The sequence below is a fragment of the Bufo gargarizans genome, chromosome 3 (assembly GCF_014858855.1).
Source record: "Bufo gargarizans isolate SCDJY-AF-19 chromosome 3, ASM1485885v1, whole genome shotgun sequence".
In the NCBI taxonomy this organism is placed as follows: Eukaryota; Metazoa; Chordata; class Amphibia; order Anura; family Bufonidae; genus Bufo; species Bufo gargarizans.
The window spans coordinates 107984172-108003935 of NC_058082.1; the positions used below are offsets into that span (position 1 = coordinate 107984172).

The 19764-nt window shown below is 45.1% G+C and overlaps 1 protein-coding gene across 1 annotated transcript in view; it reads right to left on the bottom strand.

Moving 5' to 3' along the window:
• Positions 1–19764, bottom strand: part of LOC122931422 (sterol O-acyltransferase 2-like) — a 188202-nt gene that overhangs the window by 58516 nt on the left and 109922 nt on the right. The window contains exon 8 of the mRNA XM_044285496.1: positions 159–204. Within this exon, the coding sequence (XP_044141431.1) occupies positions 159–204 (46 nt within the window). The remainder of the gene's footprint in view (positions 1–158; positions 205–19764) is intronic.

Consider the following 19764-nt stretch of genomic DNA (forward strand, 5'->3'; position numbering starts at 1 on the left):
AGTATTCTGGGAGTTGTAGATTCAAAACAGCTGGAGTGCTGGAAGGTGCTGATCCCTGCTCTAGAGCAACCAGCACCCCAATCATTAAATATATCATGACACTGGTTGGTATGGAGCCAGTTCTTCTCATCTAAGGCCTGTCTCAACTTATACCTTACCTGGGCAAAGTTCTTAGCCACATATTTCCACCTTATGTATGGTGTCCTGTGTGGAGTCAAAACAGAAGAGCGTGACACAATGTGAACCTGAGAGATTACAGAACACTTTGCAAATTTTTATCTTGAGATAACAATTAGATAATGTTATGTATTTATAGCTTTCTTTTATTAGTTTTAAAGTGTACTGAAAATATACTCCACAAGGCATCATAATATGTAACAAATGTTCACAATGTAGTCCAGATGTATATACATGTTCATAGTGTTCAGCCAGGCAGATGGGCAATCTTCAGCCATGTAGTCCGCCCAACATGCTGCCGCAAAACAAAGATGCCATGTGACTACATCTTTACTGCCTGGCCCTGTCAGTCAAAGTGTTGGGAAGAAAATGAGCGGAGCCTCTATGTCCTATGACAATGCCCTCATTACACCTAGAGTCTTATTTGTATAAAAATAAAAGGCTGATATCTCCACATTGGGGGCATGGATAAGGATGGTTCCAACAGCATTAAAAGGTAGGGACCAGCACATATCTCCCATGCAGATGGATATGACACATCCTGTTTTACTGAATTAAATTGTCAACTTTACTGTATAGATTGGGACAAAATGACCAGAGTCATCTTATATTTATAAGGTGAGCAAGTTGAAGAGAACCTGTCATCATGAAAATTCTAATTAATCTGCAGGCAGTATGTTATAGAGCATGAGGAGCTGAGCTGATTGATATATAGTGTTGTGGAAATTTTATTATGCGGACATTTTATCTTAGGATGTGTGTGTGTTTTATAGATTGTCATCATGTCTCTCAGTGGTAATGGTAGATTATTGTATACATGTGTTTGTATGGGGTGTGTCCATTGTCTGCACAGCCACATTGGCTGCCCCTCCCTGTCCTTTGATATGTCATCACTTCCTGTATCCTTGTCTTGGGCCAGCCCCTTTTACACCTTTTGTTTTAGTCAATAAAGGACGCACTGGGCATGGAGGAGAGAGGAGTTGCTCAGAATTGAAGCAAGATGGTAGCATTTGTGTGGTTCTCTGGCTGCGGCTGATGGAAGATGGAGTTGCCTTATCCTTACACGAACTATGATGCGAGCTGATTACAACTAGTAATATTTTATGTGGTTGTTGTCTGCCGCATCAAAGGGTGTAGGGATAAGGTAAGTGTTTTTCCATTGTGTTGATTGTACAGAGATTGTATGATGAGCAGTACAGGGAATTGTGTTTTTTGTAACTTCTTAACTTTTTTGTTACTGTGATTTTGTAAGAGGCGATTTTATAGAGGTTTATAGAGGCAGCAATTGGTTTTAGTGTCTGTACATTAGAGACAGCGTTCAGAGTGGTTTTTGTATTGTTAGCCTGTAAATCACCCATAGAGTGGAGGTTTTGCTCTGGTTTAAACATAGGGAAATATAAAAAAGTTTTTTATTGCTGGATATTGTAGACACTATCTTGATTTCCTTTGTGTTACCATGCTTGTAGGCCATCTTTACTATGCTTGTCGGCCATCTTTAAGTTTGTCGGCCATCTTAATTAGTTTGCTATGGGAAGCGATTTGATTGTTTTTGCCTGAAATGTTAGTTTTGTTGAATAGTTATCTTGTCTTTTTGTAACCTTTCTATGTACAGTTTGATTTTGTTTTAATAAGTTTTGTGCTGATATCGGTTTAGTGTTCAGTTATGTTATAGCTCAGTGACCAGTCTGATACAGGAACCATTGTGTGAGCATTAGTGACAGTTTAGTGGTGAAATCGTCCTATAGTTGATGATTCTGCTTAATGTTTGTGTATCTGTGGCTGTTACACTGAATTGTAGACTTGTTTGGCATAATTAATGTGGGTATTACAGTGTAGAAAGGAGGTGCTTGTAGTTCTGTGCCAAAAGTATTGGGACAGCTAGTACTAGTGTTTTGTTTTTTGTAGCAACCATTGTGGTGTTTGTTTTCTGGTGCAATGGAAAGTAGAATGAAGGTTTATCTGGAAGCCTGATGCATGCACAGGGTGCTGTAAGGGAATTGCCAGAGTTATTGAAACAACCCTTGGAGAGTAATGTGTCTGGGATTAAAGGCAATGTATGGTCACGATATTGTAATGTTGCTAATGGCAACAGATACAGGTATGTTAAGTACCCCAGAACCACACCTAGCGGCGAGGTGGGGTAGTGGTCCCAGAGATGCTTCTTTGCAAAGGCAGAGAACCCAGGGACAGCCAAGATCTTGGATCAGTGAGGCGGATTTTAAATCACAATATGAACGGTTAAAATGTGAAAGAAACCGGTTTTGGGACCTTGTGATGTTAAATCCTGCTTCTCTGGTCAAATGAATCTGAAGCTGTTTGGGGCTGGGCAAATTAACATGTCAATTACTGGGTGGGTAGGAATTTCTCCTGTACGGTTTCAGGGGAACCCTCCAGGACATTGATTTGTTAATTCAGTCCTATACAATTGTATGTGTTCCTAAGGGTTTAGTTTTTGCATGAGTTTTGGGTTTTAAGGTAAAATTATTTTTTTACTGAAGCTCAATGTATGTAATGAAGTGTTTTTTTCCTTTTTTATTTTTCAGTTATATTTGTCTATTTTTGTGTGGGTATTTCTTTGATTAATTTATATTTACATTTTTCTTCTTTTACTCATTTTAATTTTTTAGGTTTTTATTTCATATTTGCTGTTTTTCTCTCTCTCCCTCTCTTTTCTCTGTAGATTTGGTTAGGAGTACTGGGGGTCTCATGATATTGTGTGGGAACTACTGTTTGAATTCAAGGGCTGCTGCTGAGCGAGAGGTTTTTGATCAGTCACTGCAAAAAGGGCTTTGTGTGCTGTTCAGCTTGACTATATAGAATCATATCGGCAAAGGAAAGTGAGTTGATGAGCATTTTTTTTAAGGAGACAAGGTGATGTATATCACCTGGGCATACCAATAGCTATGTGAGTAACCCCATTCCCCACAGGAGTACTGTGTGTTTGTTTCCTGTGCACCCCTCGTCCCCACAGAGGGTACTGTGTGTTCTCTGTGCACCCCCCTTTTCCACTCCAGGTCAATTGGAAGCCCTATCCTGTGGTCAGGTCACTATTCAGAGCCAAAACCGAGGCTGGTATATCTCATTAGGAGACTCAGAGGGCCGCCGTGTGTCGGCGAGAGCCCTTTTCCTCGCACTGATTACTCCTTTTCCTGAGATCTAACTAGGGTGAACGGGTCCGTGTGTCGGTGCCAGAAACCTTAGGGCAACTCAGAGGCAAACGAAGAGGAGTAGCAGCCGTCCAGGCGTTTGTCGCAGGACACTGGAGGTGGACGCACCTACTTTTAGAAAATTCCTTGCGTAGGTCGCAGGAAAATTTATGCTCGAGCATGGGTTTAGGGAAAATTAGGGATCAGAAGGGTACCACTTCTGACTACTATAGGAGAGCCAAGCAGTACATGAAATCCATATATAGAGGAGGAGTTGTTAAGCCCCTCAAAGATTGGCACCAAGGGACTGTAGGTTCAGAGTGGACCATCCCCAAAGAAGGGACCTTTGAGGTCTGGATTGGGAAAAAGTTTGTCCGTAAATTCCCCACTAGACTCCAAAGCCATGGTTCCCTCCAGAAAGCAGAACTGTGGCTGCACGAATCCATCGATCTCCAGCAACAGGACATTCAAAAGTCCCAGACAGTGCGAACTAACACTGTCATGTACTCCCATCCCGCTAGGACTGCAGAGTCCAAGAGAAGTGCTTTTCTTTTTCTCTTTCTCTATCTCTCTCTCTCTCTCTCTCTCTCATCCCTCCGTCATCTCTCCATCTAACCTTGAGATGATGCACCATGCTAATCCAGCTTCTCTTCGTCCTGGTTTAAGGCCGATGAGAAGGGGGGAAAGTGGTGCAGAAATCAACGATCTTCAAACTTTCTAACCTCTCAAATGTCATTCAATCACAACTGCCTTTTCTTTGCTGGTACTTGGGTCATATTTTTGCAAAGTAGGTAAAAATCACGGCCGATCCATGGCCTGAATGTTCCGCTGTAACCCTTTTATTCCATCAGGTATGCCTCCAGGCAGCCCCACGGGTTATCACCCGATGTCCACCACCGGGTTCAGGAGTTGCTCCCGGACCCAGACTCAATAACCAGTGTTCATTCTAGCCAACCAGGTGATTGGGTCGTGCTAAAGAAACATCCGAGGACGGGACTATAGCCGAGATATCTTGGGCCATTCCAGGTGCTGCTGATGACGCCAACCTCTCTGAAGTTTGAGGGACGAGACAACTGGATCCACACCGGTCACTGCAAGAAGCTGCTCAACTAAGTCAAAGAATGCAGAGTATCACTTTTGTTTATTTGTTACAAGGAGGCATTTGTTGATAGACGATATTAATATTAGCTCTGGCTCCTGCTCCTCGCTTGTTTTTCCTGTATGGGTGTCCGGGCAGCTAGGCGACCCGTAGATTTGGGATCCTCCAGTTGTGAGGAAGGTATATGGTTATGCCAGGCTAGCAGACACCATTGACAAGGGTCAGGCCCATACTGACAGAAGCAGGGCAGGGGCGGAGCTATGACTAGTGAGAGTCAGAATCCTTTTTAAAGCCTTGGGAGGTCTTGGGGCTCACTGGTTTTCCATTGGATCCGGGCGAAAGGAAATAGGACATATACTTATGTTTTTTGTCTCCATTCCTTCTATATGCCGGAGTGAGATGTTCCTGATGTCTAATCGACTGATATACCGAAGCCCGAACAGACAAGACGCCCTGAAGACCAAACCATGGACCAGATGCAGAGGATTCCAAACCAGCCGGCGACCAACGCGAAACGCCACCTCCTAAGTCACCTCCCGAAGAAAAGAAGCTACGTGTCAAGATTGACTTTCTGTTTTCCATCATCTGTTTTGTTTTATGGATTCAGGACTTTTCGTAGACAAGACTGTTTTTTTGCAAAGAAGAAGATCTAGATTCGTCAAGGGACACTGGGGAGCATATGACAAAGAGGAGGGACTGTTGTGGAAATTTTATTATGCGGACATTTTATCATGCGGATGTGTGTGTGTTTTATAGATTGTCATCATGTCTCTCAGTGGTAATGGTAGATTATTGTATACATGTGTTTGTATGGGGTGTGTCCATTGTCTGCACAGCCACATTGGCTGCCCCTCCCTGTCCTTTGATATGTCATCACTTCCTGTATCCTTGTCTTGGGCCAGCCCCTTTTACACCTTTTGTTTTAGTCAATAAAGGACGCACTTGGCATGGTGGAGGGAGGTTATGCTCAGGAGAGTTGAATGAAGATGGTAGCATTTGTGTGGTTCTCTGGCTGTAGCTAATGGAGGATGGAGTTGCCTTTTCCTTACACTAACTATGATGCGGGCTGATTACAACTATTAATATTTTTACCACAACAATAGTTTTATTAGGAAAAGATTATTATAACTTGTATTTGATACATTTAAATTCCTGCTCATTCTGGGGTTTTAAGTCTAGGAGGTGGTTGACAGCTATCTGTGTATACATAGTCATAGAGGAAGGCTGTCATCACTGATAGGACTGCCTGCTTGACATCGAAGCCCAGAATAAGCAGGAATTTAAATGAATGAAATACAAATTATAAGCAATCTTTTCACATAAAATGATATATCAATCTGATCAGCATCTCCTGTTCTATAACATGCTGTCACGGCGCAGTGTGGGAGGATAACTCCACACCGACCACAAGAGGGAAGGGAAAAGTTACTAGGCCTGGAAACTAGCGAAAGGGGGAAAGGTCGCCACCTAGTGAATCCCTAACCCGAACCATAACTACTATAAGTATGAACAGACCTGGATGGTAGGAATCTTCATACGCTGGAACCTAGGGCCTTATCTGACCCTAAAGGGCCCTGGAAATAGTGTCAGGACCAGAGATGACCTGTTCCTTCCCAGCTGAAGGAACAGGAGACTCCCTCAGGCTGAATACCAAACGGTAGGGGAAAACTACAAACAAGAAAAAGGGAAAAGACACTTAACTCAAAAATATGCAGATGAGCTGGAACTCAGAGGAGAACCAGACACCAGCTCTTCACAACCAAAAGGAGCTATCAACCGCATAGCATGATGGGTGAGGCCAGACTAAATAGAGGAGTAGAAATTACCACTTAACCTACACCTGAGACCAGAGGTGTGGTCATACCCAGCAACAATCAGAAGAGTGAAACCAGAGAGGCTGTCAGATCACATCACATGCAGTCAGTCTCCCAGATCTTCTGACCCCTGGTGTCCCTGCCTCTGTACACTGGTCAAGTGAGTGCGGTTCCCCACAAGTGGTGGAGGATGCGGGAAAGTGACCAGTGAGGCAAACACTATTGTGCATGTCCTTCATAAAGCCAGATAAGTTTTGCCATAAGACAGCAGATCAAATGGAGGCAATACTACAGCAGCTGGTCCGGGCTAATGCGCAACAAGCCGAGTGCAATGCACAACAGCAAGTAGCGAACGCCCAGCAACAACAGACAAACAGCCTGTTGATTCAACAGATGGTGGCCATGCAAGAGACCCTACAAGCATCCCAGCATAGAACCCCATTTGCAGTGACCCAGTTTCCTTCTGCTGCCAGAGATATAGTCCGGTCAGCGCTGAGGAAAATGAGTCCTGAGGACGACGGGGAGGCATTCCATGCGGTATTTGAAAGGATGGCGGAGCGGGAAAACCTGCGATCTGAACAGTGGGCTGAGGTGGTGGCACCATTCCTGGTAGGAGATGCCCATAAAGCCTATTTTGACCTCAGTCGTGAGGACGCCCAGGACTATGAGAAACTTAAAGGTGAGGTCTTGGCTCGGATGGGGGTTAACACGTATGTGCGTGCACAAAGGGTGTACCAATGGGCTTTTTCAGAGACCCGGCCTGCCAGGTCTCAGGCATATGACTTGCTGCACCTGGTAAAGAAGTGGCTCCGGCTGGAGACCTTGAGTCCCTCACAAATGATTGAGCGGGTGGTAGTGGACCGTTTTGTGTGCACGATGCCGAGGACCATACAGCGCTGGGTGGGCCAAGAGATCCAGGCAACATTGATCAGTTGGTTAACCTGGTCGAGCGGTATATGGCGACCCAGGACTTGATGCGGGACTCTGCTCAGTTGAGAGAGACACGCCAGCCCACCTCCCAGCCTAGGGAGCCTGTAACAAGGGCCCGGCCTCTATGGGGTGAACGCTACCAAAACTCCTGTGAGGCGAGTCCCGGGGACCAGCGAGGCCACTGTGATTCGGTGCTGGCGCTGCCAAGATCCGGGGACATGTTGCGGCTAACTGCCCTATGACTTCTGAACCCATGGACTGCGGGTTCGCTCGCCGGTCCTTGTTCTATGCACGGCCTGTGTGTATTGCTGACCCCCTGCTGGCCACTGATACACCTCCCTTGTGCCAGTTCTCGATTAATAGGTACCCGGTCAAGGCGCTGCTGGATTCTGGGAGCCTGGTAACCCTTGTGCATGAGTCACTGATTTCAGAAGAAATACCAGGAAATCAGAAAATAGCCATAGTCTGTATCCATGGAGACCTCCGGAAGTATCCCACAACGAGGGTTACCCTGTCCGCGTCAGGCAGGGAAGTACAACATGTTGTCGGGCTGGGGAGATATCTCCCTTATGACGCCATTTTGGGAAGAGACTTACCCATGTTCTGGACACTGTGGAAGAACGGTACGCATTCTCTTAGGGGGGAAAACTGTCCGGGCCCTGAACCCGACGACCCCGATGCTGGGGTACCAGCCATAGGGGTCACCACCACAGATATAGAGTGTAATCCCGATAGGTTTCCCCTAGAGGTGTTGGCTGGTGAGACGGTAGATACCCCATCCATCCCGGATCTGGAGGTGTCCCGAGAAACGTTCGGGACAGCCCAGCTCCAGGATCCTACATTGATGCGGGCGAGAGAAGGGGTAACCATAATCAATGGTGTGGCTCAGCACCCAGGAGCCGAATCTGTGTTTCCCCACCTGGCTTGTAACCAAGACCTATTGTACAGGGTGGACAAGGTGCAACGAGAGGTAATAGAGCAGCTGGTGGTACCCCAGCCTTACTGCCAGATGGTCTTAGACTTGGCCCACACGCATGTACTGGGAGGTCATATGGGCGTGAAAAATACCCAAGAGCGAACATCGCAGCGTTTTTTTTTGCCCGGGATATATGAGGTGGTTAGGAGGTTGTCAGTCCTGTCCTGTGTGTCAGATAACCAGCCCCATTACCATAGTCCATTAGTACCTATGCCAATCATAGAGGTACCGTTTGAAAGGATAGCCATGGATCTGGTAGGCCCTATAAATAAGTCGGCCAGAGGTTACCAGCATATCTTGGTGGTCTTAGATTACGCTACCAGATATCCTGAGGCAATTCCACTGCGCCATACATCGGCTAAGCTTCTAGCCAAAGAGTTAATGGGCATGTTCTCTCGGGTAGGGATACCTAAGGAGATCTTGACAGACCAGGGGACTCCCTTCATGTCGAAGGTCATGAAGGAACTCTGCCGGTTGTTAAATGTTAAACACTTACACACGTCTGTTTACCATCCCCAAACAGACAGACTTGTGGAAAGGTTTAACAAAACTTTAAAGACCATGCTCAAGAGAGCCGTGTCCAACGAAGGGAAGGACTGGGATCTTTTGCTGCCATATGTATTATTCGCTGTACAAGAAGTGCCCCAGGCCTCCTTTGAACTATTGTATGGCAGACATCCTCGGGGGTTGTTTGACGTAGCTAAAGAAGCATGGGAGCAACAGCCAACCCCGCACAAGAGTGTTATCGAACACATAGAGAAAATGCAAGAAAGAATAGGGACAGTTCTGCCTATTGTCCAGGAGTATATGGAGGCGGCACAACTGGCCCAGAGCTGGGTATACAACCGGGTCTCCCAGGTAAGGACTTTTAACCCGGGCGACTGGGTACTGGTACTTGTGCCCACGGTCGACAGTAAATTCCTTGCTAGGTGGCAGGGACCCAACGAAGTGATGGAGAAAGTAGGAACAGTGAACTACAAGGTATACCAGCCAGGTCGGTGAAAGCCAGAGCAGGTATACCATCTTAACTTACTAAAGCGCTGGAGATATAGGGAGAGTATGTTTGGGGACCGCCCACTCTCTGTCTTGATTGCTGGGAAGGCTCTGGTGCCACCAGTGATCCCGGAGAAAGCCTCCTCTGCGGTGAAGATAGCAGATGGCCTGTCTACTAAACAGGTTCAGGAGGTCAGAGAGTTTGAGAGTCAGAATAGGGATGTATTTTCCGAACTTCCTGGACGCACCTCCATAGTCCGACATGACATTGTCACCGAGCACCGGGTCAAAGTTTGCTTAAAGCCATATCGGGTGCCTGAGGCTCGGCAACAAGCCATCTCTGAGGAAGTGAAGTCGATGTTGCAACTAGGGGTCATTGAAGAGTCTCAGAGTGAGTGGGCTAGTCCAATAGTCCTCATACCAAAACCAGACGGAACGTTACGATTCTGTAACGACTTCCGGAAGCTCAATGAAGTATCAAAGTTTGACGCCTACCCCATGCCTCGAGTCGATGAATTTATAGAACGGTTAGGGCAAGCAAGATACTTTTCGGTCTTGGGCCTCACAAAAGGGTACTGGCAGGTGCCCTTAATGGAGGCTGCAAATGAGAAAACTGCCTTTGTCACCCCCGAAGGGCTGTTTCAGTATAAGGTGTTGCCCTTTGGCTTACATGGAGCTCCGGCCACCTTCCAACGATTAATGGATATCATCCTTCGGCCCCATCGTCAGTATGCTTCGGCCTATCTTGATGATATTGTAGCATTTAGCATGGACTGGGAGAGTCACTTACCCAAGGTGCAGGCGGTGGTAGACTCTCTCCGGAAAGCGGGGTTGACCGCCAACCCGAAGAAATGTACAATAGGGTTGGAAGAAGATCGGTAATGTAATTGGACGGGGAGTCATTAAACCCAAGGTAAATAAAATAGAAGCCATACAGAACTGGTCCAGACCCCTTACGACGAGGCAGGTAAAAGCTTTTTTAGGGTTAGTGGGATATTACCAGAGGCTTATTTGCAATTTTGCCACGTTGTCTTCTCCATTAACGGACCTCCTGAAAGGACGTAAGTCTGTGATGGTCTGCTGGAGTGTTCAGGCAGAGGGGACCTCAGTCCTAGTTACACCCAACTTCAATAAGGAGTTTATTGTACAGACATATGCCTCTGAAGTAGGTCTAGGTGCTTTACTGTCTCAGGAGGTTAACGGGGAGGAGCATCCCATTAGTTTCCTGAGCCGCAAACTTACGCCGGGGAATTGTTCTCTGAGACAAAACATCTCAAATAAGTCTCCAGATTCTGGTTAGTGCGTTCAGTCTGTCCATTCGACTGAGGATGAAAGGCCAAAGAGAAGGACAATTGTACCCCCAAATGAGTACAGAAAGCCTTCCAGAATTTGGAAACAAACTGAGTCCCCCTATCAGACACCACATCAGAAGGAATACCATGTAATTTCACAATGTTATCAACAAACACTTTTTAGTGTTTAGCATGTAGACCTGGCAATACTATAAAGTGCGCCATTTTACTAAAGCGATCAACAACCACCAGAATCACAGTTTTTCCTGCAGAATTTGGTAAATCTGTGATAAAATCTATGGATAAATGAGTCCAAGGTCGGGACGAGATGGGCAACGGATGTAAAGATCAGGAAGGTCAAATATGTGTCACCTTAGCACGTGCACAAGTACCACAAGCTGACACATAGTTCTCAACACACTTGTGCAACACCAGCCACCAGAATCTACGAGAGAGGAGATCGACAGTGGATCTGCTCCCAGGATGTCCTGTGAGAACTGTACAGTGATGTTCCTCGAACACCTTGTGACATAATTTAGAAGGAACAACAACTTCCCCGGATGTCAAGAATCCGATGCTTCTTCCTGGGCCTCCAACACCTCTGCCTCAAGGTCGGGATATAGGGCGGATATTACTACCCCTTCAGACAATATCGTACCAGGATCTTCCGAATCTCCTCCCCCAGGAAATCTACGTGACAAAGCATCAGCCTTGTCGTTCTTAACCCCAGGGCGATAGGTGACAATGAAATTATATCTGGTAAAAAAACAACGACCATCTGGCCTGCCTTGGGTTCAGTCACTTAGCTGACTCCAAGTAAGCTTGATTTTTGTGATCAGTAATCACAGTAATAGGATGAATTGCTCCTTCCAACCAATGACACCATTCCTCAAAACCCAACTTAATGGCCAACAATTTTCTATTACCCACGTCATAATTCCTTTCTGCAGCCGAGAGTTTATTACAGAAGAAGGCACATGAGCGGCATTTACTAGGTGAAGGACCCTGCGACAAGACTGCTCCTACCCCTACCTCGGATGTATCAACTTCCACAATGAATGTCTGTGACACATCCGGTTGCACCAGTATAGGAGCAGAAGCAAAACATTCCTTCACCGCTGAAAAGGCTTGAAATGCCTCATTAGACCAGACTGAGACATCTGAACCTTTCCAAGTCATGTCCGTTAAAGGTTTAACCACAGTCGAGTAGTTCAACATTTATTTACGGTAGTAGTTGGTGAACTCCAAAAACCGCATAAGCGCTTTCAGATTTTCAGGTCAATCCCAGTCCAACACAGCACAGACCTTCTCTAGATCCATACGAAAACCTGAAGATGAGAGTAAGTAACCCAGGAATTGCACTTCCTGAACTGCAAATACACACTTCTCCAACTTAGCATAAAATGTATTCTCTCTTAGGATCTGTAACACCTGTATTACATGATCCAGATGAGTCTCCATGTCTGGAGAATAAATTAGTATGTCATCCAGATACACAACAACAAATCTCCCCACCAGATGATGAAAGATATCATTAACAAAATGCTGGAACACCGCAGGAGCATTAGTTAACCCAAACGGCATGACCAGATTCTCAAAATGACCCCCTGGAGTATTAAACACCATCTTCCATGTATCCCCTTCCTTGATCCTGACCAGATTATATGCCCCCCTTCAGTCCAACTTGGAGAACAGTTTGGCACCAACAATCTGATTAAGGCTACTTTCACACTGCCGTTTCTGGGTCCGCCTGTGAGATCTGTTTCAAGGCTCTCACAAGCGGCCCAAAATGGATCAGTTCAGCCCAAATGCATTCTGAATGGATAAGGATCAGTTTGCCTCCGTTTAGCCTCCATTCCGCTCTGGAGGCGGACACCAAAACGCTGCTTGCAGCGTTTTGATGTCCGTCTGACGAAACTGAGCCAAACGGATCCGTCCTGACTTACAATGTAAGTCAATGGGGACGGATCCGTTTTTAATGACACAATATGGTGCAATTAAAAACGGATCCACCTCCCATTGACTTTCAATGTAAGTCAAAACGGATCCGTTTGCATTATCATGAGCAAACTTCTTCCAACAATCCAACAACAGTTTGGTGAAGAACAATGCATTTTCCAGCACGATGGAGCACCGTGCCATAAGGCAAAAGTGATAACTAAGTGGCTCGGGGACCAAAACGTTGACATTTTGGGTCCATGGCCTGGAAACTCCCCAGATCTTAATCCCATTGAGAACTTGTGGTCAATCCTCAAGAGGCGGGTGGACAAACAAAAACCCACTAATTCTGACAAACTCCAAGAAGTGATTATGAAAGAATGGGTTGCTATCAGTCAGGAATTGGCCCAGAAGTTGATTGAGAGCATGCCCAGTCGAATTGCAGAGGTCCTGAAAAAGAAGGGCCAACACTGCAAATACTGACTCTTTGCATAAATGTCATGTAATTGTCGATAAAAGCCTTTGAAACATATGAAGTGCGTGTAATTATATTTCACTACATCACAGAAACAACTGAAACAAAGATCTAAAAGCAGTTTAGCAGCAAACTTTGTGAAAACGAATATTTGTGTCATTCTCAAAACTTTTGGCCACGACTGTAGATTTGGGCAACTTCGCTCCAGGAATAAGATTGATGGGAAAATCATATTCCCGATGTGGAGGTAAATCCTGGCAACCACTTTCAGAAAATACATCAGAAAAATCAAAAATGAAAGTGGGTACAGCTTTAGTGGTTAAGACAGAAAGAGATGTATTAAGACATGTTGTCCATGCAATAATTACTCCAATTGAGAATCTGTCTCGCTTGCTAGTCAATGGTAGGATAATGTTTACTTAACCAAGGTAAACACAGAACCAACGGGGCAGGCAGACATTCCAGCACAAAACACGAAATTAATTCCTGATGAAAATCACCTACTCTGAAACTGATGTCCTGCACCATCTGTGACAAACACTGAAATATTTTTTGTCCAATGCAATTTTAGTTAACCCATGCATACGGACGAACTGACCATCTACTAGATTAACCTCTGCCCCACTGTCAATAAACACCTAAGTTCCCACAGTTTGGGACCCTAGCGCCACCTCGGCATACAGGAGATATCGGGTACTACCAGTAAATGACAAAAGTAAGTTTTCTGACTCCCCACCCACACCACCTAGAGTAAGATGGGAACTAAACTTTTTTTTCTTTTTGTTTTCACCTTGATGCTGACCGTGAGGACGATTATTAACAAAATGTCCTTTTTTTCCACAGAAAAAACATACTCCCCCATGCCTTGCAAGCAGGCCCAGGGGTAGCTCCCCCTAACTGCATAGGTTCATCACCAGACATAAACTCAGGAGTCTCTCCACCCAAAGTAGCAAAGGAATCCCAGCGGACAATTCTTTGGGCGGAGAGAAAGTGGGAAAGATCGTCACTCGACTTATCCTCCGCACGGATGAAGGCTGGACGGGGTGAAACGCATCCAATTATTGTAAATATTGATGGAATAAATATCAAGCATTTGAATTTAAAAAAATGTTGTCCGTTGGGTTTCCTTTGCTACTAACTTGAAGTTCGCTGCTGTTCCTGTGTGGCGGCAGTGGCGTACCGCCCATAGAGGCAGACCACGCCATTGCTATGGGGCCCGCGGCACTGGGGGGCCCGGAGTGCAGAAAAGGCCCCGCCCACACTATTTGGCCCCACCCACTCATGACATGCGGCTGCAGCCGGCTGCTTTTCTTCTCAGCCAACTCTTCTTAGTTCTTCCGCAATCTCCCCCCCCACCCGGAGTCTGACCTGATCCTGACCTCCTGACCTGATCCTGACTGCTGTCTGCTGCGGAATCAGGATAAAACCAGCCTGCATGTAGCACTCGAGTCGCTGGCCAATCAGCACAAGGCAACTCTGTTGAGGCAGCTGCTGATTGGCCAGTGGCGCAAGGGAGGCGGGAGAATCGATTAGAACTTCGCTGTCGGCCGTCGCCAGTGTGCCTGAGGTCCTGAGGAGACGAAGAAGGAAGAAGCACCTGTGTCGACTCCCTGGCCTGAAGAACCGTTCGTTCTGCCGTGTCACTGCCTGCCTGGCCCTGGCTGCCTGAGACGAGTGAGACTGAGAGAGAGCAGACTCAGTCAGCACTCAGCAGAGACTAGGTATGATAATGTCACTATGTCAGATGGATACTCAGATTGTCAGACACTGACAGCGGCAGGCCAGGCAGCAAGAGAGCGGAGGGGTGGGGAGGGGGACAGCCAGGACAGGGTGGGACATGCTTCAATCCCACTCCAGTGAGTCCTGTTGTCCTCTATGAGCCCCAAAATGCCCATGGGGGAGGAGAAGGAAGAAAGCACACTGTCCTGAGATTTTGGGGGGGCATTAGGGGTTGGGGGGGCTCATAGAGTACAGTGTGCTTTCCTCCTACACCTACTCCTTCCTAACACCCCCCCCCCCGGGCATTTTGAAGGGCATTAGGCGGGGTTGGATGGATATTAACCCCTCTAACTCCTTGCTGCTAATGCTGAGTGTGCACATAGCCACCAAATAATATTTCACCAACCAGACAAACCCCCCCGCAAAATAGCGCAGGTAGAAAAGGGGTTAAGATGTGGGGGATGGCTTACGTCCGGCTTTAGCACAGTGAACAGAGGCAGGGGGAGTGATGTGTATGCGCTCCTGCCCTGCCCTGCACTCGCTCAGTTGTGTGGCATACATACTGTCCTGTGCCCACTCTGGCAAGCCTGGCAAGTGACACGCCCATTGTATGAAAATATAAAAAAATATTCCCCATATGGCAAACAGCAAAACAGAAAAAAGAGTCCAAAAGGCGGATTAGCTGTTTTTGGTCGCTTCCTTTTCCACAATAAATTTAATCAAAAAGTGATCAAAAAGTCATAAACACCCCAAAATGGTATCAATGGAAAGTTCAGATCGCCCCGCAAACTTTGAGCCCCCATATAGTTCTGTATATATAATTTAAAAAAAGTTATAGGGGTCCAAATATGGCGACAAAAAAGTAAAACTGATTTTTTTTCCCAATTTAGAATTTTTTTTCACTATCAAAACGCAAACAAACAGAACAAATCCTTATTGGAAAATACATGTACATTTTATACGTTACTGCAACAAAGTTGGTTAATAATAAAATAAAAATGTTTATCCCTAACAGTTTCAGTAGGTCATGTATAAATGTATTTAATGGGGGTGTGGCATGGGAGGAGCCAGGCCAGGAAGTGGGAGGGGCATGGTGGGTAGTGGGCGGGGTTAAGGGGCCCAATTCAGATTTTTGCTATGGGGCCCAGTGATTTCTATGTACACCCCTGTGCGGAGGATAAGTCGAGTGCCAATCTTTCCAACTTTCTCTCCACCCAAAGTGTCAGAGGAAGCCGCCACGTTATATGATGATTCGTCCTGAGAGCGAGGGACCTTAGATCTCTCTTTCAGGCATCTATCAATACGTACGGCAAGGGACATAGCCACTTCCAATGACTCAGGATTTGGCTATGGAGAGCTGGATCATTCCACTCCGTATCCGTAGCCCATCTCCTAAATTCAGAGCAATAGATCTCCGCAGAACGCTCTCCCTGCCCTAAACAACGTAACTTAGTCTCAGCCAGGGAGATCTGATCCAAATCATCGTAGGTAAGACCTAGAACTCTGAAAAATTATTCTACTGACCGGAGGGACTGTGATCCGGTCGGTAGAGAAAAAGCCCAAGACTGAGCGTCCCCTTTAAGCAACGAAATGATAATACCAACTCTTTGACTCTTATCTCCAGATAAAAGCGGACGTAACTTAAAGTACAATTTACACAACTCTCTGAACTGCATGAAATTATCGCTTCCCCCTGAAAATCTGCCCGGAAGTTGGGGATAGGACTGGTAACTACTACTGGCACCAGCAGCCTGTGATCCCTGGATCTTCGTGCGGAGGTCAGCTACCTCCAAAGACAGACCCTGCAATTGTCTAGCCAGTGCAACGATAGAATCCATAGCCTTACCGACACAAAGAAAATGACGGTTTTCGGCGGTTGATAATGTCACGGCGCGGTGTGGGAGGATAATTCCACACCCACCACAAGAGGGAATAGAAAAGGTACTAGGCCTGTAAACTAGGGAAAGGGGGAAAGGTCACCACCTAGTTAATGCCTAACCCGAGCCCTAACTACTATAAGTATGAACAGACCTTGATGGTAGGAATGTTCATACGCTGGAACCTAGGACCCTATCTGACCCTAAAGGGCCCTGGAAATAGTCTATGTACCAGAGATGACCTGTTTCTTCCCAGCTGAAGGAACAGGTGACTCCCTCAAACCTAATACCAAACAGTAGGGGAAAACCACGAACAAGAAATAGGGAAAAGATGCTTAATTCCAAAATATGCAGACGAGCAGGAACTCAGAGGAGAACCAGACACCAGCTCTTTACAACCAAAAGAAGCTATCAACCCATAGCATGATAGATGAGGCCAGACTAAATAAAGGAGTAGGAATTACTACTTAACCTACACCTGAGACCAGAGGTGTGGTCATAGCCAGCAACAACACAGAAGAGTGAAACCAGAGAGGCTGTCAGATCACATCAGGTGCAGCCATTCTCCTAGAAGAACCAGGTTGGTTCGAAACATGTTAACCGAGCGGTGGAGGGAGATCATGTCTGTTTAATTGGAATGTAACCAAAGTTTAATAAAGAAGTTGGCAACATTTCATCCTGGAACTTTTTCTTCTGTTCACACTCCATCTTGACCTACTGAGGTGTTGATACAGATTATGGGAGATGCGGCCCGTTCTTACCAACATTGTAGCAACCATACTCACTAGTTACTCCATGTGATCTCTCTGGGTGTATCTCTCTGGGCACGCAAGTACCACTCATATGTGACTGTCGGTGCAATATCTCATGTGCACCGTGCTTTTTTTTAGCACTTTGTACATTATGTATTGATATGGATGTTTAAGGGGAGCTTTGGGTCCACTAGTCAGACTAGATCTATGGCTTATTATTATTATTTTATACCTTAATAATTGTTTGCTATAAAAAACCTTTGATGATTATTATATTGCTATCAGTGAGACAACAAATTTTGTTTATCTATGTGTATCTGTATGATGCCTACTGGGACACTGTGTTTAGTGTCCCCTGATGAGCCCAACTAATCACATTGGGTGAAACGTATTGGAATTAAGAGGCCTAAAGCTATGTGCTGTCATTTTTGATCACTTAGGTGCCCGTTGAAGAGAACCTATTTTGGTGAACAGTGTACTTGGCATCCACTGTATTATTGTTATATATTTCTAGTATCTCTTATTGCATGTCTGTACATTTCAATATTGATTGGAGCAGTATTATGTATTCAGCATTTATTATTTGATGTATTTAGAATAGGCCACTGAACATACTTATTGGGCACCCTATCATGGTTTGCCCGTGTCACCTGTTTTCAGGGCCATCCTAGAGCATATAGGAGGTTCCTGAATACGGGACCTATTGGGGCGGCCATTCCGTTCTCTTCTAGGCAGGGACATATAGTTTAGAGTGATTATCAGGGAAAGGTCCCCAACCGACCATCACCACCCTGCCTAAAGAACAGTCCTGTCAGCATCTTGGAGGATTGATGACAATTGTGTCCCTATCTTATTTACCATTATTTGTATTTGTTTAATATACAGTGGATATAAAAAGTCTATACACCCCTGTTAAAATGTCAGGTTTCTGTGATGTAAAAAAAATGAGACAAAGATAAATCAGTTCAGAACTTTTTCCATCTTTAATGTGACCTATAAACTGTAGAACTCAATAGAAAAAAAAAACTGAAATCTTTTAGGTAGAGGAAATAAAAAATATAGAAATAAAAAATATAAAAATAAAATAATATGGTTGCATAAGTGTACACACCCTTAAACTAATACTTTAAGTACCTTTGGATTTTATTACATTCAGTCTTTTTGGGTATGAGTCTATCAGCATGGCACATTTTGACTTGGCAAGATTTGCCCACTCTTCTTTGCAAAAACACTCCAAATCTGTCAGATTGCGAGAGCATCTCCTGTGCACAGCCCTCTTCAGATCACCCCACAGATTTTCAATCGGATTCAGGTCTGGGATCTGGCTGTACCATTCCAAAACATTAATCTTCTTCTGGTGAAGCCATTCCTTTGTTGATTTGGATGTATGCTATGGGTCGTTGTCATGCTGAAAGATGAAGTTCCTCTTCATGTTCAGCTTTCTATCAGAAGCCTGAAGGTTGTTGTTCTTTTGGTGATATACAGTGTTGTTTTTGCGCCAAACATATCTTTTGGAATTATGGCCAAAAAGTTCCACCTTGGTTTCATCAGACCATAACACCTTTTCCCGCATGCTTTTGGGAGACTTCAGATGTGTTTTTGCAAAATGTAGCCTGGCATGGATGTTTTTCTTCGTAAGAAAAGGCATTCGTCTTGCCACTCTACCCCATAGCCCAGACATATGAAGAATACGGGAGATTGTTGTCACATGTACCACACAGCCAGTACTTGCCAGATATTCCTGCAGCTCCTTTAATGTTGCTGTAGGCCTCTTGGTAGCCTCCCAGGCCAGTTTTCTTCTCGTCTTTTCATCAATTTTGGAGGGACGTCCGTCCAGTTCTTGGCAATTTCTTTCCTTCACCTAAAAGATTTCATTTTGTTTTTCAATTGAGTAGTACAGTTTATAGGTCACATTAAAGGTGGAAAAAGTTCTGAAATTATTTATCTTTGTCTCATTTTTTTACATCACAGAAACATGACATTTTAACAGTGGTGTGCAGACTTTTTATATCCAATGTATGTTAGTCTGTTTGTGGGGTTGTTTTAACTAGTATATTAAAGGCTATGTTTTAGATTCGGGTGGTACGCTGTGATAAACGGATAATTTAACTGTCCACAGCGGACACAGTCTACGGAAAAAGTACACTGGATGTCACTGATATTTTAGGGATGCGCACACTTTACACAGGAGATGTGGCACGGATAATTTAATTGTCCGCAGCAGCCTATTACACGTTTTTTAGCGCAGGATGCGCTAAAAATATATATTGCTGCTGTCACACACAATAGTCCTTAAAAGGACTTTTGGGTCTCTGAGTTTTTTGTATAAAAATCTTCCTATTACACTCACCACACTGGCTGTCCCTTCCTATGCACAGCTCTCCCTAACACTGAGCAAATTAGCGCCGGTCGCACTAAAAACATATTTTGCTGCTGTCACACACAATAGTCTTTACAAGGACTTTTGGGTCTCTGAAATGTTTTTGTACAAAAAAAATATTCAATTACGCTCCCTACACTCTCTGTCCCTTCCTATGCTCAGCTCTCCCTGACTATGAATGAGCTGAACATGCATC